We start from the raw sequence: 23,160 nt of genomic DNA on the forward strand, positions 1-23,160 counted from the left end.
AAGAGACCAACTGATAAATATAATTTCAGATCTCTCATGACAGCACAGTTTCTCATCCTACTTTCACAACACAAATCATGAAACATTTTATATAAAGCAGCCAGAATATGACAGACAGCACATCCTGCAGTACTAGTTACATTCCGAAATATCTGAGGGGTGGAAGAGAGAAGAGAAGAGGGAAAGGAAGAAACACATGCAAACATTAAAGCGTTTAGTAGCAGGAAACGTTAATCACATGCAAAACATTCTGAAATTCCCCTTTCCAAACAGATCTGTACTGTTTTTATAGAATTATCTAACAGAATAAAATTGCTTTACTTACTTGTATTTTTTGTAGTTTACCGCCGAAGGGATGTTTAACTATCAAAAAAGAAAAAAGAAATCATTTTATTGTCTGAAAATACTAATAAAGCATATCAATATTGTAGTTTCAATAATAACAATAAATGCAACAATAACAATGTTTTATGCTTTAGACAGACGCTAACAAATGCTTATAATGATAAATAGCAGTCAGCTAATAACATTTTACTTAATTGTACCTTTTATATTGTATTATGTTGACATTTTCATTTAAATCAATCTTGTACACCTACAGTTATACCCATTATATATTTCTGTGCAAACAAATGTGCCTATTATTTGCCAAATTCTTGCTTCAATTTCTCAAATACATTGAAATGACAATGTTTAAGTTTCTACAAAGTTTTGGCATTTTAACACAGATAAAACTAAATGTTTTAATAGAGGATAATCCATACAGCACAAAGCAGTACAACTCATCAGCATTTTTTTGATAGCAGTGAATGATGCCACAAGGAGAACCCACTGAAAAGCACATCTGGAGGACCTTTCCTTCCTCTTTAAATAAAAGTTTCCACCGCTCATGAAAATGTAAGCTTATCTACAATTTTCCTCTTGGTTACAGCAATAGTTTCTTCAAGGAAATGAAGCTGAACCTAGACAAGCAATTTGTGCTATGCTTCCAGTTTTTAAGAATGACTGAAAAGTCATTCAGGAAATGAAGCTTCTGCTGGCCTTAATCCACCAAGCACAAATACATAAGAAAAAGTCCTGGGGAACCTGAACACTGAGGGTCCAGGCTGTCAATCTCATCACTTTGATGTTTGCAATCACACCAAAAACAGGCAGCACTTGAAGGAGTGTGACTCCTCACAGAGTCTTTCCATTTCATAACGGAGTACCTCCAGAAGAAGGCTACCTTCCACTACTTCTAGGTCTGATGCATTCGCACAGAGATTATTTCTGGAAGGAAACCCTGGGAAGAATTTTGTGCTTTTTAGAACTGTGCAGTACAGTTTTCAACATAGCAAAACACAAGCAGCACCTTGAGTAAACAGTGTCCAAAACACATAATGCCATTTGCTCCAGTAAATATGTTTTCATTTCTCCAGCTACTCTAAATATGCACCCTGCAGATATAACACTTCATCCTAAGGCTCTGAAGAGCTGGAAGCAGGACCTAGCAGATGAGCAGCATCTTTCCACAGCATTCCTGCTTGCACCTGAAGGTGCTCGGCAAGAGCCTCTGATACCACAAAAACCAGTCTGAGTTTGCATAGAGCATCCTCGTGCACACACATACTCACAAAGCATCAGGAACTGCTTCCCTGATGGGCTGACTGACCCCTGAACTCTATCACCGTGAATTAAGCTGGTTGGTTAATTTAGTTACACATGGGTGAAAATAAGAAAAGTTAAACATCAGGGTCCCAAGTCCCTCCAAAGCCAACGCATCAGGTGAGAAACCAGTTTCACTATTCCCACATTCAGCAACAACAGGGAGCATATTTCTAAAACTACAACCAAGTAACATGTGAAAATAAAACCAGGGTACAACCAGAATAGTTCCTGAGGCAAGGAGAAAGTGCAACTCTGAAAATCTGCAAAGAGCCGTCTGTCTGTGTGCTTGAGCTCAAGTAAAAATTAATTCTGTTCCTTGCCCTAAAATAGCAAAGGAGCAGAATTTCATCTTCCTCTGACATTGCAAGGGGAAGAAGGAAGTTTTGAGGAGAAGAAAAAAAAAAAAAGGAAAAAACACAAAGGGACCACTGATTTTCAGAGATGTCTGAATATTTGATTAAAATTAATGAAAGTAGAAGATGCTCAAGCATTCTTGTAAACCAAACCATAGGGTTTACCAATTCATGAATTTGGTCTAGGGCCGCTCAATCTCAGACATTGCCTGCTAAATGACCAAGCCATGAACTTTACAAAGTTTCTACATATTTCACTAATTAACTCAGCAGAACATTTCCAGCACACTAGACTTTTAATCTAACTAGTCTAAAATGCGATTAGGAAAACAGAGCCGAGGCACTAGGTGACTGCCAACCACCCAGTTCAATCATTAGTTATCCAGACCAGATAGTTACGCAATTATGGGCTTCTCATGAAGCCATTCTTATTAATCGTGCATCATATTTTGAATACAATTTCAGGCATGGAATGGGGATGAAAAAAAAAAAATTATGTCACATTTTGAAGCATACACACATTTTGGCACTCACGAAAACTGTAGAGCAGAAATATCACATCCCGTATAAGGTAAACACATCTTTGCAGGCATTCAAATACTGCAAAGTGTCAGCCCCATCCGCAAGTGCAGTACGGCAGTTAGGTGAAGGCTACAGTAACATCCCAGACACTTCAACTCCTGCCCTCCACCCACCAATATCAGTCTTAAGTGTGAGCAACTGCATATTTGGATAATGAAATAGCAGTTTTACCAAGGAGTTCAGATTACATCTGGCAACTTTTACCTCTCCTTCACAAATACATTGTCACTGAACAGCAAAGAACAGACTCACTTTCACTCAAAATTGTCTATCAGAATATTCAGTCAATCCTTGTAGCACATTGCTATAATTCATACACTGTGATTTCCATGACATCCCTGTGAAGTTGGTAATTTTGTGGCCAGTCAGCTAATAAATGAGCTATACATTGTATCACATGCCATTACAGCATTGGATGCCTTATGCCTCAAAGGCCAGCATACCAAATGCAACTGCAGTGACCGATCAGCTGCATATGCAGTCAACAGCTGTTAATCAACACAAACTTCCTACATAACCCTGAATAACTTAAATCCAAAATTCTAACCTTTCACTATGTCACTAATTCCTCTACTCTGAATATACACCCTTTCTTTTTACTATTATTTTGTCCATATCTAAGCTGCTATCCAAATCCTTCTCATTTGCTTTGACCACAGATCCAATGATTTTCATCAACTCCGTGAGACTAGGGTGCTTCAATACACTAAATGAACATTTTCCTTCACCATTTTTAAAAAGTATACAGGCATACTTTAAAGGGTAACAGATTCTTGTTCTAACATTTATCAACTCTAATTACTAACAGAAACTTTCCTTATATGAACACATCATACTTGCTGTTTTCTCCTCAAATTGCTCAAGATCCACTACCAGAAAAGAAAGAATTACCAGCCTTCAAACTAACTTATCAAGTACATTTTTTTGTATATCTATTAGCTTGAAAGAACAAGTTTGTATCTATTTATGCTACCAGATCAGCTGACAAACATATCCACTAGGTTCAAAAAGGAGCAAACCCCATCTGGGCATGGCAATGAGACGAGCCCCAGCCAGCAGTAAGACTGAAAAGCCTGTTGGTTTTACTTGGTTACATAGGAGCACTGTCATTTTCACATAACAAATATCAAAAAAAAAAAAAAAAAAAAGACTGAAAGTAAACTGTACATATTTTACCATATAAACTGCAATAGCAATAGCTAAACATCCTGCATAAACTGATAAACGCAGAAGAAAGCAGATGATTCCTAGCAAGGTACAGAGCCAATTACATTCTTTAGTCAGAGTTACAATAAAGGCAAAAAGGCGGAACACATGTTGTTAAAGGACATCTTTAACTGAAACTCAATTTTGGATCAAGAAGGGACAAGGGGAGATAGGTAAAGGCTATTTAAAAATCCATTTTGAGAAGATTTACACTATGCTAATCAATGAAGAACAAGACACACAAAGTCAGTATGGACACAAACTGAAATATCGATCTCACTGCTTACAAAAGAACTCCTCTTAGAAGTAACAATAACTCCCCTCAAAATCCCTCCCTCTTTTTCCTGCCTCTTACACACTGGCAACAACTTCAGACAAACAGACATTTACAGAGGTTCTTTTCGCTTAAGTCAATTAGAGAAACTTGGAGAGCACAAAGTGGGGTTGATTTTCTGTTTCTCAATGCATGTTTTAACAGACATGAAAATATAGCCTAACTGCAGGCATTCAAGAACACAGAGGCACAAGAATACAGCTCTTAACAAGAATACAGAATCTTAACAGAGCAAGCTCTAGAAGCCTACATAGGTTCATAGGCAATCATACCTAGAAAAAAAGAACATTTCTTCTTTTCCTATTGCAAGGGGCAGAACCCAGCATTTACATCCTAAATCAGGATATTTTATTAAAAACAGAACTATATCTAAATAAGGATTTAGTTAGCTCCTTGCTGCCAAATTAGGATGCCAGAAAGGAGTTGGCTTCACCACTGCTGTTACCCACTAGATGCTGTGTTATTTCACTATTCTTGCAGTACTCAACAACACGATTCAATGCACCACCACCATTTAATACAATTCCACAAACAATGCCACCACCACAGTACATAGAACCAGCCACACTGGGAGTAACCAAAGAACCACCAACTCCACAACCCTCTCTCAGCATTCAGCAGTGACAAGATTTTTTTTTTTTTTGAGACCTCTGCCCCTAACTGAAAGGAGTATCAATAGAACAACAGCAAAAACTGATCAACTAATTAACTGATGCTTTAGCAGAATATTCTCCCAACCACAATTTGCATCTCAAACTTCCTCAGGCAGAACTGATATTTCTGAAGTTATCAGCCCCTCATGTATTTCCCACCCCCAACTAATCTGATCCATCACACAGCAGCACTACATAAGCTTCACCAACACCTGGTGTAAGAGAATTATATAATTTAAACGTGCAGTGTTTCTTCTGCTTATTCTGAATTTTTTAACGTGAGAAACTCCTCCTTGCAATACAGCAGACAGTGAGTAACCAGATCCTATTAACCCTCTCCATAATACTCAGGTCTTTAACTTCATCTGCCTTCCAACAGTCTTTGCTTTCCCATATTTAACACTCCTATTCCTCCTCAATGCAAAAGCCATACGGTGCCTTTGATCATCTTATTACTGTCTCCGAGCCTTTGTTTTTGCAGCTCTGTCACCCCTTTTCAAGTGGGAGACAGAAATGAACACTATTCAGAACATCACAGCACCACGTATTGATAGTATCATACTGACATTTTGAAATACATACTCACAAATACACTTTGTTCTCAATTTCCTTCTTAGAATTTCCTACTATTTAGTTTTCTTTTTGACCACTAATAAATATCAAACTAACATTTTTACTGGAACTAACGTAATCCCATAATCTATTTCTGAAAGTGCAGATAACTTGATTTTAAAAAGCAAAAAAGCTTGTTTCCAAGGCAGCTTTAAAGAGCTGTAATGTCACAGCTGCAGAGGCCAGAACAATCCCAATTAATTGGAAAACACTGTCCTTTGACATCTCAATGTTATCTATGCTACAGAAAAAGTGTGAAATTCAGTCTACACGAATAGAGCACACTGCAAGACATGCTGCCAAGCCAGACACTTCTCCAGAGCAGGGGAAATGGTTCCTCTCTACACACAGAAAGTTGTTCTTTCCCCAACCCTCATGTGGCGAGCAGACTAATCCCGAAAGAGAAGTGGTATTTTTTTTGCCCCAAACTTTGTCCTGTAAAAGGCAAATGTAAAAGGTAAAGGGCTAATGTAAGGTTTTCTGTTAGGATTTTTATCCCCTCTCTGTTTTCTGATGAAAACACATCCTAAGAAAACACATACTGTTAATGAAGTAAATAACACTACTGGAAACACTCCTAAACAGTGGTAGGCCTTTAGTGCAGCCCATTTCAGAGAAAAAGTTATCAAACTCAGAATAGAAGTGCTTTGAACTAGCAGATCTTTAATTTATATTCAGTGACTCAGACAGGTCTGATTCCATGTGATCAGGTTCTGTGTAAGGCCCAAGGATGGTCCTCGTCTATGGTCTCTTTCTTTCAGCTACTCTATTTAAAAAAAAAAAAAAAAAACCTGCTGGGCCATTATAGTTCGAATATCCCTTGGCGAGGCCAGTTTTGAACGACGACACAATCTGCTACAAGGATTAGAAAACTGAAACTTTCCTTAAAATTAACGCAAACACACAGCCTCAGCCAGTTTAGAAAGTGTTTATTAATATAGTTTTCACATATATCACGTGAATTCATTCTGTTCATGAATAGATGAGACAGGGTAAATACTGTAACAAAATTGGTTTTGAAATCATTTTTTGCTGCAAAACCTTCCTCTAGAAGAATGAAAAAATATTGTGATAGAATATGTTTTATCTGAAGAGTCTATCAGTCTTGATAACATTCATTATTTTCATATCAGTCTTGATGACATTCATTATTTTCATTAAAGAGGACAGGAAGTGCCAGAAATCCTCTTCCAATTTCTTACTTCTTCATAATACAGGGAGGCTTTTCTTTTATATTTATATACACATATATGCATATATATATATATAAATATATTTCTCTTCCTAGAAACACAGCTACCCACTCTTGCATACTTAAATGCTGGTTAGTAAAGATCTGAATGTTGAAACATGCTCTTAGAGTTATGTCAATTGAATCCATACTTCAAAAGGAACTTCCAGAAAACTTCTCAAAAAAAACACTCAGTTTCAGTAGTGTAAAAAAGATTTAACCTCATATTTTTAGTATAAAATTTTTATGGTTTCAGGATTTCTGCTCATTAATGACTTAGATAAAAGATACTGAAATCTGTGCACTCTCCATACTGGACCCCTGTACTTGGAAACTGTATCCCTGTACTTGGAAACTGAAAGAGCAAATAGTTGGCCCTAAATCTGTTAAGAGCTTGACTGCTTTTAAGCAAAAAGGTCTTACAAAACTCTGCAATTGCATTAAATAAATCAGACTTAACACATGCCAGTAACAATCAAGGGACTGCCCTTCTTTCCTTCTGGTCTCCCTTTGCTTCCTAAATATCATCATCAGCCATAGCAAGATTCAGGAAAAAAAAAAAAAAAAACACACCTGAGGAACTACAGTGCAGACTCCACTTTCTTCAAAAGGAAGAACATACATTCAATTTGCCTGCATGCAAGAAGGAGGAAAGCTTTATAAAATAACAATAACTATAAAAATAACTGTAGGGAAAGGATGTAACAACACATAAATGAGCATAAACAGGAGCTGAAAGAGACCCACCGAAGAACAGACGACGCTGAAGAGCTCACTCTTAGCAAGAATGTAAGACTGCAGTTTAAGTCTCCAGTACCGTAGAAATGGAGAAAACCTGGGCATGCCTCACTGGGGCATGGGGAACATCCTAACGAGTACAAATTGGTGGCCCGTCACCAACTATTCAGAATAGCATTTCCCTCTGCCACATCCTACCTGGACCTGATGTTTGCCCCAGACATTACTGCTGTAGCCTGTGTTAGTGCGGCCTTCAACGGAGCACACTCAGGAGAGGAGCAGACTGAGGGAAGAGCACATTAGGGCAGGCTATTTACAAAGTCACTATAACACTTCCCATAATAAAGTAGGACCTCTTCCAGGTTCATTCCTCCCAGTAAAAGTAAGTGTTTTATAGCAAAATAATTTGCACATACATTCTTTTACCTCATACTACAAAAAAGTGCTATATTTCCACAAAGAAACAGCTGTTAGGGGTCTACTGGGGAAAAGAAGTGGCTCAGGAGAAGAGCACTTGCTATGTGCTGTAAGAATTTGGTAATGCTACATTCCTTAAACACTTGCCAATAATGAAGAGGGTCTGCAGGCCTGTCTATGAAAGAGAAAAAGCCAAAGAAATTCTAAATATATTTTAGTTAGAGCCGCAAAATATTATTGGGAGAAGCATTATACTTCAGACATCCACCAGCATTAGGCTTCTATAACTGTTCTCTCCCTTCTTTTCTGTCCTCTCCCCAAATAGTTTCACATATTTTAAAAGATTAAAAAAAAAAAAAAAAAAAAAAAAACTTCTTCAATAAATTAGCACCAAAGTGAGAAATAAAGACATTGAGAACCAGGGGAAACTGCACCTCATAAGCAGGGCAGCACAGGTACTTCAGAATGTTAAATTTGGCAGCGGCTTCTGCTTTCCTCAAAATCCAAGGTTCATGATGGAAAGCAAACTGGTAATGCAGTTGTTATTAAAATACAGAAGGACTAACAATTAATGAGAAACTTCAATTAAATAGTAAGTATTCCATGTAAATACACAATCCCAGTCAGGACAGGAGCACTCCAGAGATCCTGCACAAGCAGGAAAGACTCCTCTCTTGAAGGGTTCCCAATGTAAAAATATCCACTTACAATCTGTCTGGAAGAAGAGACTTCAGTTATAAAATACAGAAGTAGCACTACACTAGAATACTCTCAACATTTCACAGTATCTAAAGATAACATGCAAGAAAGCGGCACTGACAGCACCCTTAATCATGAGAGCTAAAGACATACTAACAAAACCAAGATCACATGAAGACAGATTGTATTTAGAACAGTGGTTCTCCTGGCTCTCCATCCCTTTAACTATGTGGCTCTATGAGCAGCACAAGTGCTAAATGGTGGCCACTACGGAAACTCTATACAAAGCCTAAACATGGCAGCAAAACTCTGAAAAGAGGTGCCCTCATGTAGCATGGGGAGAAATGAGCCCTTCCTGCCATGCAGGACATGCAGGTCACTGCTGGCAGGTCTCTCGTGACACAGACGAGCTTGCACGCAGGGAACAGCAGCTACCTACGAGCAGCAACCGTATTAGTCCAAGAACAGGGAAAACTTCCCCACATATATGACAAATATGGCAAGTTCAAAAAACAGCTCAGCAATAACTCAAGACATTGCAGTGACTTAAAATGATGAAAAGGAGGTGATAGTCAAAAAATTCAATTTTTATACATCTGGGCCTAGACTCTAAAGAGCTGCCTAACCTTCCAGGATCTCTCCCTCACCCAGCCTGCACTTGACAGTGTGAACTGGCTGGTACAAATAAAAATTATGATCTAAGAGGATCAGCTAGACTACCACATGGACATACATCACTGTTATTCTTGTACATATGCTTCTCAGCCTTCATTTCCTATACTAAGTTTGAACTTGAACTAAATACTTACACTAGCATTTCTAATATTGTTACTTTTTTCCCCTTCTCTTTTTTGTCAAGCAGGTTACATCTAAGGAGACATTCATATATTAAGCAGATGAATCTTCTAGTAAGATTGGTTTTGCTTCTGAGCTAGGCTGCTCTAGTGAGAAGAGAGAATCTATTCTTTAAAGAAACTCATCTGCCATCTAGAATCAACACAGAGGAGGAAGGAAAGGAAGAGGAAGGGAGTCTTACATCCTCATGCCTTGAAATATTCTTGAAAGCTCACTACCCAGTTGGTTACCTATAAATATATGGCAGCAATATAACATGTAAGTCACTGTAGAGTACAAAGTCAGACGTTTAAACTATAAAATAAAGTTTAAAAAGTAAAATTTTAACTGTTCTTCCCCAAATTAAACCACTTAAGCTTTAAGGAAGCATAGCAGGCCAGGCAGCTAGCAGTCTGAAATTAAGGTGCATGTGAAAAGCTCGGCACATTTCCATTACTCGAAAGGTAAAGTGCACAACACAAACACACCAACACATGCACTTGCATTTGGTGTCTGGACCTCAAATCAGCAGGAAAAGTCCTTCCCAGGGCTGATACTTTCACATAACATTTTTTTATTCTCCCTTCTAATTTGCTTCCCCAGCGAAGTAATGACTTTTAATACCACATTCTCTACAGCAGAATAAAACAGTCCGGATTTAACATCCTTTGGTTTTCCTACTTCATGAGTACACGTATACCTTCATCTGCTTATTTTCATTGCTACTTCATTAACAGTACCTTTAGCTCACACGCTGAGCCAAAAAAAAAAAAAAAGAAAAAAAAAAGAAAAAGAAAAAACTCACAATACCTCAAATCATTAATCCAGAGATGCATTAGCAGCCACACTCTCTAATGCCAGAGTACAGTAGTGTTCAATCTGAACAAGCTAAACAAATCCCACAGTGTTTCTGCAGGTTGCTCTATTTTTGACTGGAGTCAAGTTTAAAAGGCACTGACCAGAATCCACCCAAGAGCATGAGGTCAGGCTGGGCACGTGCATCTGCCCACTCTGAACGCATAAGCTCTCAAGGGTGCTTCAAAGCCTCGTATTTCTGCTTTTCCATGAGAAAGGCTACTGACTAAAAAGATACTATAGAGACAGTTCAACAGTCTGATCTTTAGGATGTTCTCAATAACAACAATTTATTCGCTTCTGAGACTACAATAGAATTAATGTTTGTCCTACTGTATAGGAAATATGAAGTACCAAAGCATGGATATATCTTCAAGATACAGATATATCCCTAAAATACTTAGGAACACCTTTATTCAGAGCTGCTTTTGTGTAAGAAATACCTCACATGCTTCCAGATTAAAAAAGAAAAAGAAAAAAAAATCAAAAATAAGTAGTGAGACTAGTTTCTTCTCCAGAAGGAAATCTACATATTTGACCTCATTTTCTTAGTTAAAAAAGTGTCTCCAGGGTAGCATAAGCTTCCTTTGAAGAAAAGAGCTTCCATTTCCAGCTTTTTCATTCAAATACTCCACGACTCCCCCCTCTAGAAGGTTCCTTGGATCATATATTGAATCCAAATTGATGCTTAAACAGACATGATTTTTTTTCAAGATCATTTCAAGATGATGTGCAAGTTTTGCAAATCATTTATCTCTTAGTTACAGAGTAATGGCAAATTCCTTCCCAGGAAGTAGCAAGTGTGAGAAACACCCGAGGTTGGAGAGCCAGACCAGCCTTCCGGTCTGCGTTACTGTGGATTTCCAAGATCTAAGAGAGGCCTCTCAGAGTTTAATCAAACAATGGGGATGCACCACCCAGCCTGTTACTCAGCAAATAACCCCTTTCCTTGTGCAGAGTACGCTGCCAGACGAATGAACAGCGCACTTTTAAATAAAGGTCAAGTGCAAGAGATCATTACAAAGCTTGATGACAGCTTTTCCATTTCCCATAAAACATTCTGAGAACTAACAAAACAACAAAAATGACAAAAAGAAGAAAAAAAAGTTGTTTCAGGCAACTGGTAATAACAACCATCCTTCCAATTTCTGATTTTTGGAACCTCTCATTCACAGCAAGTGTTCCACTGCCAAATTTCTATTGCCAGGTTCCAGATTTGGTTCAGCTAGATTTTACTTTCAAAGACCAACAATCTGTACACATTCAGATAAACACAGGGTTTAGTTTGTTGAAGATATGCTGTGAAATCTAGAAATACGGGACATGAAGGGTATATACCGTGTAGCTTGATGATACCAAACACCCACTGGGATGAATATCACCGAATCAGTATGTGGGAATGTTTTCTGAGAGAAACTACCAGAAAGGGATGTCAGGCATTGAAGAGATGGATGGTTAAAGTGCACAGTTCTGACACAGACCTTTGAAAGTATCTGTAGCTGTTTAAAATAACTTTTTAAGTCAATGGACAGTCTGAGGCTTCTGCAAAGAATAAATCAGAGATGTAGCTAACCTTCACAGAGAAGAGAGAAATTAATACTCAGATCCGGTCTTAAAAGTTACTCTGGAGCAACATGACTTATCTCTTATCTAGCACATCTCAGCAGTCCTCTTGTGATAGAGTCTTTAAGTTCACTGCTCAAGTCTCAGTTCACTGACTAGATTTTAAAGCAATTGGTACACCAATTGCTGCATTTACCCAAAGTGCTCTCAAGCCAAGAGACCAAAATTTTCCAACATTGTTTTAAATAGAGAAAAAAAAAAACAAAAGGAAAAAGGTTGAGGGTTCATACGTTCATACGGTGGTATGAAGTCCGAGTATGTACATAAAAACAATTATGCTATCATAAGTAGTCTTTTTTTTCCCCTGAAATAAATGATGAAATGAATTGAACAAATTCTCTATTTCTAAAAGGAATAACCGGCTTTTCATCTTTTAATTTAGGAATTATCCCATTTCTTTAATTATTTAGTATGGCATCACTAACATTCAATGGATCCCAGAGGATGCTTTGCTAGTACTAGCATTTAATTTAAATAAGTTTTTAACCTCTGCCTCTTTCCCTCCCCACCTCATACATCCTTCTGATAACCACAGTTTGTCACTAGGAGTACATTTGAAAGAAGAATTAAGGAATTAAGACTCCAGAAAGGCAGCTCTATTCAAGATACCTCCATCACAACATGATCCTGAGCAAGCAGAAAATTTGATTCTTTCCTCTGCAAAAAGAGCAGCAGCACATCTCCCCCCAAAAAACTACACCTCCAAGTCAACCTCAGTTTTCCTGCTTCATATTCAGAGAATATCCATTTGCTCCTTATCCTCTCAGCCTCCACAGCAGACTGCAAACATGTCAGCAGGCGCAGGAAGTGTAGACCAATAGGGTAGAAGAGAGTGACAAGGATATTGGAGAAAAAAGGCCACCAAAAACAAAATCATAGAGCACAGTAGGTTAGGGCTATGGGTTCCACCACTACAACCACTACATATCCTACTTACAAATTGTACCTCCTGCTGAAAACAGCACTCTTAAACATGACATAGTATGATCCAGTCAGCTACAGATACCCAACTTAAGCTTCCAGCTCTATTACCTCCTTTTGTCTCCACATCTTCCAGTTGGGCTGAGAACCTTACTGAATGGGCAAACTTCTACACAGAGAGAGAAAAACTGCAGAAGTACCAGAAGAACATTAAAAGAGTGTTTTATCTGAAGTCAACTGTGCAAGGAGACCTTAGATGCACAGTGGCCAGTCAAAACATCGTTTGTTTTGTAGCTCTCCATTTTTCAAGAACAGACAGCACACTGACATCACTGTAAAGCCTTCATGTCACCACAGTCATTCAAGAACTTCCAAACTGCACAGTTGTTTTCCATCTATCCTTGCATACACCAGGATGCTTCCTCCATCAGCACATTGACCCTTTTCCAAGTTTTTCTAAACTATAATTCCATAAAAGCAGTCAAGGCTACTTTAATCACAGGCTGGATCATACCAGGCCATAATTTATTATAGTTATATAGTTGTTTTTGTTTGTTTGTTTGTTTTTTAACCTTCTCCCTCAATTTTAGACCTACTCGCAATTATCAGACAATTGGTTTTTGATCAGCTGTTTTATTAAAACTTATATAAATTCTAGCTGTCAGTTCATTTTGCCATACCCACTATACTTTGCTACATCTTTGTACATTCATCTACTTAAAAATAACTACCTTCAGTTCTTACTCAATGCACGCATTTCAACAAAGCTTGGTTTTTCTGAGGTATTCATGTATGATCAATATAACTATTACTTTAAACTATTAGCTACTTTAAAGTATATCTCGATATGTTAAATTAAGCTCAACATCAAAGAATTCACATTTATGTCTGGCTTCTATTTAGTACCACACTCAGCTTTGCCTATACGAAAGCTTCAAAAAGAAGCAGTAAAAAAAAACAAACAAAAATAATTAAGAACAACAATTACTGCTACTAAAATTCTCAGGGAATACGAGCTATTTTAAATTTTACTTTTTTTTTCCTCCTCTTAATGTACATAACAAAAAAGCTCCGAACCACAGAAGTCTGCTTACTTCAGCCAGCTACAGTCTAAGTTTTTCTTTTAAATCACTGTAAAAGAAGTAATTCTGACTAGATTTTAAAGCAATATACAGAAAGTGAAACAGAGCTACCTGTTAGTTTGCCAATAGAAGTTGTTACATTGTCAAAGGTAAGTCAGAGTGCTATGTGCAAAGTACAGGCAATATTAATAGTCAACACAAGAGCTCTCCAAACCTTTAATTCTGCATTTTTTATTATTATTATTTTATTTACTATTTCATCTTCTATAAGCATTTCTTACCCAAAATTTGTTCTCCCTGCTTGAAGCCAGTGCTGTCAAGAAGAAAGACTCTCCTAAAGAGGACGGTAATAGACAGCAGGCAGAGTTTTAACAGTTATCTGTGAAATACCACACCACTTAAATAGTAATTTGTGGGTTGCGATTAGAGGAACATTAACAAGGCCTTCTATTGCCTTCTGTACAGCAAGTCTAACTCCTTAGCTTAAGGAAGTTATGAAGTTATCTGTATAACAGAAGTTATACACAGAAGTGTTAAGGTCTGAGAGATTAAACTAAAAGAAAGTAACATCTATGGAATGGAATTAAACTCTTAAAATCGTTCTTTGCATACTAAGCACAAGCTTCCACTTGCAATATAAATAATTACTAAAAGTTTCCCTAAATTAACATTTCAAAAACAAATTGCAGCAGATCAAATAAGGATTATCTTTCTAGCAGTTGTTTTGTAACGAGTTTCATGGAAACATCAAGGTTCCTAGCTAGAGAACCTGCTTTCAAAAATGTCTCCTAAAACAGAGAGCTAAAATTGGGTATACTTGGTGATTAATCAGTGTGTTAAATTCAAAATACCTTATTTTGTTCATTTCCTAAAATGAAATGAAACCATTTAGAACAACGAATGCTATAATCACCATGTATCACTCCCTGAAAAAGAAAAATGGGAAGCACCCCAAACATAAAAACAAGGTTCTTTTGTCATAGTATTTAGGGGGTACATATACTCCCAACTCCACTGAATACCCAAGTCTTTTAAGATAACAGTTTTAACATGGGCATAACTGAGTTTTTCATAATCAAACTTAGCATTCACCCTCAACCAACTGCATCCCACTTACAGCCCTGAAAAGGCAAAGGTGGGGGGAAAACACTATTCAACTACCTAACTGAAAGGCAGTTTCTTCTGCTACATTATTATTTTTTAATAAAAATGTAGGAATCACTTCTGGTTTTAAGACAAAAACAGACAATACACCCACAGAAGTGAAAGAGCCAAAGGACTCACTGAAAGGATGTTTAACTAAACTTGAGTAAGCATCTAATAGAAGATGGGATTCCTCCCAAACTACTTGTAGTAACCATTCTATGGCCTATCTTATCTCTTATTGTCTAGTCAATGGACGTACCAGATTTATATATATATATATACACACACACGTGCCAGGTAAACTCTGTATTATTGTACTATGAAGAGAGAGGAAAAAAAAAAAAAAAAGAAGTCCTGTAGCTACTGCTGCCACTCACAGGAGCTGGCCACAATAATTGCCATTTCCTTCTTCCAGTGTGCTCTATTCTCTTGTTCTTGCTTGTTATGTGCCTACATGCAAGGCTGGTAGGAAAGCGGGCAGCTAAAAAGTGAGTGTCACTGTCCAAATGATTCTTCAGAACTCCATTTTCAAGAGTCCAGCTGAAATGAGCATGAGTAGGAGAAGGCCACAAACAGCAGAAGGCCATGAACTCGCTTAATGGAACTACCAAGTTATGCAGGACAACAAGGTGTTTGGCTGGGCAGCCTGACCTAGGCAAAGGGGCAGAAGGAAACAATTTTCCACTGAGTTAACTTTTCAAGAGCAATATACTCAGTACATTGGTTCAATATGCTCTGTAAAAGATGATTTATTAAAAGCTATGTGGACAGCAGTGAAACAGTGCCAAACACTAAGGTCTTGCTGATACTGTATCCTAAACAATAAACCCCGCCCTTTCCCACAAAAGGGGGCAAAACAAAGTTAAGACCTGCTATATATATATTTGGCTATTATAATCTTACAAATGAAGTTCAAAAGGGGAAAGAAATACCAATATTTGTGGATGGCCCTGAACCACCTAGCCACAGAGTTGACAGTCCCCGAAGTTCCCAGTCAAGCTCTCTAACAACACAGCAGCACTAAAAAGACCAGTGAGTTGGACCACTTCATGCAAGACACCATAAGCTTGTGCATGGGGCATATACATACCCCACTACCTATTGAAAGAAACTCCTATGCACACGCATACACCCATAGACCTTGCTTAATTATCATTTCAAAAAACAATACAAGTCTCCAATGGCCATCTAATACTCTCACATCTCAGAGCTAGCTCTTCGTTCCCTTTAATGGTTGCTGATAAGACATTAATAGAGTAACAATATGCTTTTTCTTTCTGATATTACAAACTCCACTGTCCATTTCAGAGGAGCCAAAAATTGATTTAGCATGAGTCACCATCCTTAGGTGGTTCATTTCCATTTTTGCATGTTTTGAGAATAGAAAAGGGTAGTTTCTGAAGTCATTCTAAGAAGCTGCTTCCATGTATTCAAGTGCCACAAAGTCAAAACTAAAATAAAAAAAAAATGCCCTGAAATTCAGCCTAAAGCATTACAGTTCTTCATATGCAATCGTATTCTCATCTAAATTTAAAGAAAGAGCATGGATTAGAAAACAATACATGACAGTTCCATCACTCACTGCAGAAAGTTTATGTTTTAACGTGTAACATCATCTAAGCCTAGCATTCTTCCTAAGACTCAGTGCACACAAACGAAAATAACCTGCTTAACTACTGCACGGCTACAGTCAGGTCTTAGCCCTGCAGGACACCCAGACAGTCCATGTGCACGACTACTAGCGTGAGATTAGTACAAAGCTTCACCTCCTTGATTCCTCATTGAACCCACATCTGCTCTATTGCACAGAACACAAGAAACTGCTTAGGAGGAAAACATGCAAGAAATCATGGTGTCGACATATTACAACAGGGAACAGCCAGCAGTCTGGCTTTACCCTTAACTGTCTTGCAAGCTTATCATTCCACATAAGGAATGCCAGTCGGTTTCTCTGTGCTCTGCCCTACATAGGCAGATTATACCAAAGTGGGACTCAAAACTGCTCAGTAAGGTTTGTTTGGGAGCACAAAGCAGAATTAACAGCAATACATCCAGGTACAGAAAGAAACTGCTCTTACTCTTGACCTAATACTTACTGTTGACTTCTACATCCTCAGCTACTCCAGAACCTCTCATTCTCAGGTATGTGAATCCCAGTATCAGAAAGAACAAGCATGCAGCAGTTAAGAGGAACATGGACAGGTAATGTGCACTGAAGCCTCCGGTGGTGGATACCTCCTCTCGTTTGAACTGCTGCAGAAGCTCCTCCTCGGGCTCGGAGAGACTCTTCTTGTAGGTGTTTTTCAGGTAGGTATGATTTGAACCCGTATGATTGGAGTGGTTGAGTCTAAGGGAGGAGGTTACACCCAGGGGAAGGCTGTTGGTAGCCGAATAGACCCTGGATTCCACGTTGTAGCTCCCAAGAACGTGGTTATTGGTCGCTTTCCTCATGGTGCCCGGGGGGTCAGGGCTTTTAGTGCTGTCCACGCCTGGGAGCGGCAGCGCGGCCGGCGATCGCTTAGGCAGCCCGAGGCGGTATCTAGGGGCGGGAGGGCTGCAGTCCAGCTTCTCACATCCTCCTCCTCCCGCCGCCTCCTCTTCCTCATGATTCCTGCCCCTGTCTAGACTCCCGGCGGCGGCAGCCGCCTCCGCCCTGTCACTCGCTGCAGCAGCAGCGCAGCCTCCGCCAGCGCCCTCCTGGCCCGGCTCCATGGTGCCAGCGCCGGCTGCGGCGCCCTTGCCGGCCACAAACGGCCCGGGGGACCTGCCGAGGCCCCGACGCGGCCGCCGCGACGCGGGCTCCTCCTTCGGGAGCTGCTGCTGCTTGGCCGCGGCCGCCTCCTCCTCCTCCTCCTCGGAGTCGGAGTACTTGTCCCTGCCGCCGAGGGCGAGCAGCCGGTTGCCGTTCACAGTCCGGTTCTTCCACTGCTGCTGCTGCTCGCCGCCCCGCTCCTCCTCGTCCTCCTCCTCGTCCCCGCCGCCGCCAGGCGCGGGCTCCGCGGCGCCGGGCGCCGCCGCTCTGCGGGCCGCCGCCCCCCACCAGGCGCCGGCCTTCCGCCGCGCCGCCTCCTCGCCGGGGGCGCCGTGCGGGGCGCGCGGCGGCGGCGCGGGCCGCTCCCCGCGCCCGCCCGGGCCGCCCTCCGCGTCCGACTCGTCCGAGCTGAAGCCCAGCAGCACCTTGCCGCCCCCGGCCGCGGGCGCCGCGCGGCTCCGGCCGCCCCCGCCGGGCAGGTAGGGGTGCGCGACGCCCACCGGCCGGGCCCCCGCCGCCGCCCGGCCGCCGCCGCCGCTGCTGCTGCTGCTCCGCGCCTTGCTGGCGCCGCCGCCGCGGGGCCCGGCCCGCTCCTCCTCACGCAGCTTCTTGAGCTTCTTCAGGTAGACGGGGCGGGTGCTCTCGGTGACGGGCCCCGGCGAGAGGCCGAAGCGCCGCAGCTCCGAGAAGAGCTCCTCGTCCGTGAGCTGCGCGGCGGCGGCAGCGCCAGCGCCCGCCGCCATTTTCCGCTCCGCCGCCGCCGCCGCGGCGCTTCCTTCCGACCCACGCGCCGCGCCGCGCCGCGCGCCCCGCCGGAACTGACGCGTGCGCACTCGGCGCTGCCCAGGCGCCGCCCGCCACCGCGCAGGCGCCGCCCGCCGCGGGACCCGGGCAGGCGGGGCGGGGCCACAGCGGGCCACGCCCCCCGGCCCGCCCCTGCCGCCAACGGCCGCCCGCGCGCGGGGGAGGCGCCGCGGCCGGGGGGAGCGCGCACGGGGCCGCGCGTCCCCGAGGGGTTCCCCAAACTGTGTCCCCACAGCCCGCGTGCGAGCGGCGTGATCGCCCCGGGGCAGGGAAATGGCGGAGGGTGGTTCCTCCCTCGCCCGCGACGGGGGGCACGGAGGAAATCGCCGGTGCGAGACCAAGAGGAGCCCGCCCGGGATTGCCCGCTGCTGCTTTTTTGAGCTGCAAATGCGGGTCTAGTCTGGAGCACTTGCCCTGGTGGATGTGAATCGCACCTCAGGCTAGCTGCGTGTCTGACTAAACACCCTGGTCTGATACACGACACTGAGGAGAGTCAGAGTGGCAACTAAATATCCTTTAACATTCTTCAAGGTCACAATTTAGCCTAATAATGGCCGAGAAAAGCCAAAGAAGGGCCTTTTGGCACCCCTGTCCTGGGCGGTTTTGCTTTTGTTTCCTCTTACTGCTGATGCCCTCTGTGAACTCTTCAGCAGTCTGGCATCGCAGCGCTGCAGCCCAGAGGAGACAGATGAAATATGAAGAAATGACTGCCCCAGGAAGCTGCCTCTTGAGCCTCAGCTGCTGACCATTTCTCTTATGAATTTTCCAGCTGCCTGGGCGTATTTTGCACTTTTCTTTGGTATACATTACTTAAATACATTACAGCTCAAAATAGCTGTCTGTATATTCAAACGGGAATGTTTGTCAAAATATTTGTGTCAGTATGAAGATATGTCACACTGGCACCTCTGGGATGTACTAGCTCTTTCAAACTGCGCCTTTGGCTGCAGAGCCTCATGGGGGCTTCAAAATCTCTTTTTGACCCCTATGTGTCTCTGTCTACTCATTTGTAATGACAAACCCCTGAGTTTCCCTTCTGCTTAACATAAATGTAGGAGTCCACGTTTCCATTCTGACATAGCTCTGACTGGTCTTCTAATGGCCTGTGCAGAAAAGGTCCAAGAGCAAGGTCCGAGCACAAGAACAGTCGCACATTTCACACACACGCACAGTCTGCTGCAGTGAGGGTAGTGTGGATGTGCCCTGCTAACCTCAAAGCTGAAGCTGCTAATCTCGGTTACTGAGGAGCATTTGTAGAGCAGGAGTTAGAGTGAGGCAGTCGTGAGGCAGACACGAGCTGAAGATCGAGCCAGTCTACAGAGCTAGAAGAGTGGCTTGAGGCCATGATGATGATGATGAATGGTGGTGATTAACTCCTGCATCTCATTCTCCACTCCTGACCAGCTACAACAGCAAATGCAGAACTGACCATATTGTTCATCTAGGCCTCCTTTAACACAACTTTTGAGGCTGAGAAACACTATTTAAGGTCCTGGGATACTCTCATGTCACCGCTGTGCACGATTTCATACTTGTACGGGGAGAGGAACCATTTCATGTGTAGCAGAACTGTGCATTGGTACGACACCAAGTCTAAGGGATTAAACCACTCGTGTAACTGCCACCCAGTCTGTAAGGAACCACATGGTTCCCAACTGCCGTGAGACACGCTTCCGACATTCCCTTCCTCTCTGAGAGAAGCAACCCACACCTTCCACCAGCAAACTGAAACACAGCAAGGAGGAGATGCCCCTCGAAGCTCAGGGCTTACCTCCGGCTACCTAGGCACTGACCAGACCGAGAGCACCCCGTCCCACATGCAGCATCCTCATAATGTGCAGGCTTTTTGCTAACACCTGCTTTGGCACCTGCCCACCGTTAGAAAAAGTTAAGCTGTCCTAAAAGAGGTGCAGTGCCCATGAGCTTACCCCACAGCAGTGTCCCATCTGTTTGTTACGGCAAGGACATCTATTAGTTCAGAAACCTGCTTAATTAGTAGAGGGATGAAGGTAAATGCAATGAATCGTTAACAAAAGAAGCACCTCCTTTGAAGCTATAGCATGTAGATGCATGGGGCAGATGACTGAAAAGTCTGTGTATTCCCAATCTCCTTTTAAAATCTCTGTGTGCCAACATATTTTGAAATGTTTTAAAAATATGTCTTTTGGTTGATGATAAAGTAAGGATACTTCCACAATCAATCCAAAAGCTCCCTGTTTATTTCATGTCATGTGTTAGTATCAGTTTATCCAGGTAGCAGATTTTTAAATAGATACTGAAAGAAGATTCCTGTTAGACTTGACTGTTGGCTGGAGGGGCAGTAAAAACCGTTCTTCATCAGGAGAAATGGTTATTTTTGAACAAGACATTATTTTTTATATTCCCTGCCTCATCCTTATAGTACTGTTGTTCTACAGACACTTCCAGTTCTACCACTGGGTGAAGATGTGTCCCTCCGCACATTCAAAACATGGGATGTGTCCCGTATTTCTACTGGCCTCATTGGGACTGGGATTTCAAAGAGTACCTTAATAGCTCTCTTAACTTTCTCTCCTGATTCCAAGTTTGAGTGATGTTTATATTTTTTAAAGTATTTAGATTCTATGGATAATAATCTTTCTGGGACTGCTGGAAGTTACAGCAACTTTCTCTTGCAACTAATGCAACTCAGTCTCAGTACTACTTACTGTTGCCCACCTGAAGCATTCAGAAATCATGAGCCACATCTAAAAGAAATACAAACCTCTTGTAAAATTCGTGATATTATAAATGCAAGTGTCTTTTATTTACCCTTCAATTTTTTGGGTCTTAAGGGATACTCAAACCACATCCATATTCTCTTAGATCACCATGAAGAGTAGGAATGTGTTTTTTGGTCTTTTTTAATAATAAATGTTGAGATACACAATCACAGAACTCGAGGGAACTAACAGAGGAACTCTCGAGTGGAAGGAGAAATCAGTCTTCTCTATGAAAACCAACTGTATAAACCTATTCTTAAATATATTTACTCACTTTTATCCAGATATTTCCAATCTACATGATTAACTTGAAAGAAATTTATTCTTATAGAACTAAACCAGAACTAAATTATAAAACTGTAAAACTAAGCTGTATTTTTACTAAGAAAAGCCATTTCCAAATGTTACACTTGCTGCCAACACACTAGTTCTGCGTAAGCAGGCTCACTTCCACATCCCTGTTCTAAAGCCTTAAATCTCCTCCTTACGACATGGATGCAAGTTTTAGTAATGATGGTGAATCCACCCTTGTTAAAGATAGTGGGAAAGATAGTGGTGAAGGGACTCATATGTACCTTTGTTACAGGATTGACCATCCTGTTCTTCAGATAAGCCTGTGTGTTTGCCTGCTGCACTTTTGCTCATACCCTTTTCTTTGCTAAGCACATGCCATTAACGTTCAAAAGGCTCGTGGCATCTCTTTTCTCAGCGTTGCTGCCTATTTCTAGCTAAGAGGCAAAGTGTCTTATGCTCCCAGTTCCCATTTGGTGCTGGACTGCCCGAATTCCCCTGCAGCCCTTTGCAGCAGCGTGCGCCCAGCGTGCTGGGTAACCCACATCCTGCACCGAGGGTCTGTGTCCCCTGATACCTGCGCTGTCACAGGCCCGAGGGGTAACCTGCCTGACTGGGCAGTTCTTGTCATTAAAAGTGAGCCGGCTGATTTCATAAGTGTGACTTCATCAGGCAACATAATCCCATCTTGCAGTTTATACTTGCCTTTGATACAACTTTTGCTGGTCCATAAAGAAATATGTTCTCAACTGGCTACCATCCCTGATCAGGGCATATAATTCCTGGTTTATTTTATTATGCCTGTATTTCTGGGCTCTGGCCATTTTAATGGGACTATTGGAGGCAGTACTGTTGACTCTGTATGTTCAAAAAAAAAAACCCACAAATAAGAATTGCAAACATTTAAAACTGGCTTAAGATATATTTATTTAAAAATACATTTTGAGACTTTATTTACATTTGAGTCTTTAATTAAAATTTACTTTACTTGTTCAATGCTTTTCTCAGGAAACAGAATGACTAGGTACATTTATTTTAAAACATGATTCAGAGCTTAAAGAAGAATGCCAGCGATCACAAGACAGGAGTTTTTGTGACAGAGACTGACAAAGAAATAAGAAGGATAAGCCTACTAGAAAAACAAACAAACAAAAGTAGAGAAAAGTGCTTTAGGAACAAAATAAGGAATGAATAGTGGCTCAAAACTGATGTTCATTGTAGCAGTCATTTTTCTCCTTCCAGCCTTTCTTGTGAAAAGCTACTGAAAACCTTGCAATTGCAGCAGAGGCTGATGTATGAACTCCTGGAAGCAAATGGGTGCTCGAAAGGCCTGCCCTGAGGCGATCCAGAAAGAAAGGCTGCGCTCATACATTGGGCAGTATCAACAGGTCTGTCAGTTGCTGGTCCCTAAAGCCTTCCTGCCGTGTTATGCTACCTCTCAGAGTAACTGTTGATACAAGAGCAGTGGATGCTCTAATAGTCAATTAAAGAGGATGACAAACCCCTCCTGTACTGCATTCTCTAAAACGTAGCAGTAGATTGCTTCTAGAGTATTTCACTTACATTTGAAAAAGGAGAAAGTGAAGCTAGCATTGGTGATCTGGCAGAGTGTATTTCATTTTGTTTGACTACTCTTACA

At 41.5% G+C, this 23,160-nt stretch overlaps 1 protein-coding gene across 1 annotated transcript in view; it reads right to left on the minus strand.

The window, feature by feature from the left end:
• LEMD3 (LEM domain containing 3) overlaps nt 1-18,505 on the minus strand; it is a 43,194-nt gene extending 24,689 nt beyond the window's left edge. The window contains exons 1-2 of the mRNA XM_010222269.2: nt 17,030-18,505; nt 326-363 (exon numbers count right to left, since the gene is read on the minus strand). Coding sequence (XP_010220571.2) covers nt 326-363; nt 17,030-18,428 — 1,437 coding nt within the window. The 5' untranslated portion in view covers nt 18,429-18,505. The remainder of the gene's footprint in view (nt 1-325; nt 364-17,029) is intronic.
• Nucleotides 18,506-23,160: the final 4,655 nt, after the last annotated feature.

The sequence above is a fragment of the Tinamus guttatus genome, unplaced genomic scaffold (genome assembly GCF_059628265.1).
Source record: "Tinamus guttatus ecotype Peru unplaced genomic scaffold, ASM5962826v1 Tinamus_guttatus_pri_ptg000171l, whole genome shotgun sequence".
Classification (NCBI taxonomy): Eukaryota; Metazoa; Chordata; class Aves; order Tinamiformes; family Tinamidae; genus Tinamus; species Tinamus guttatus.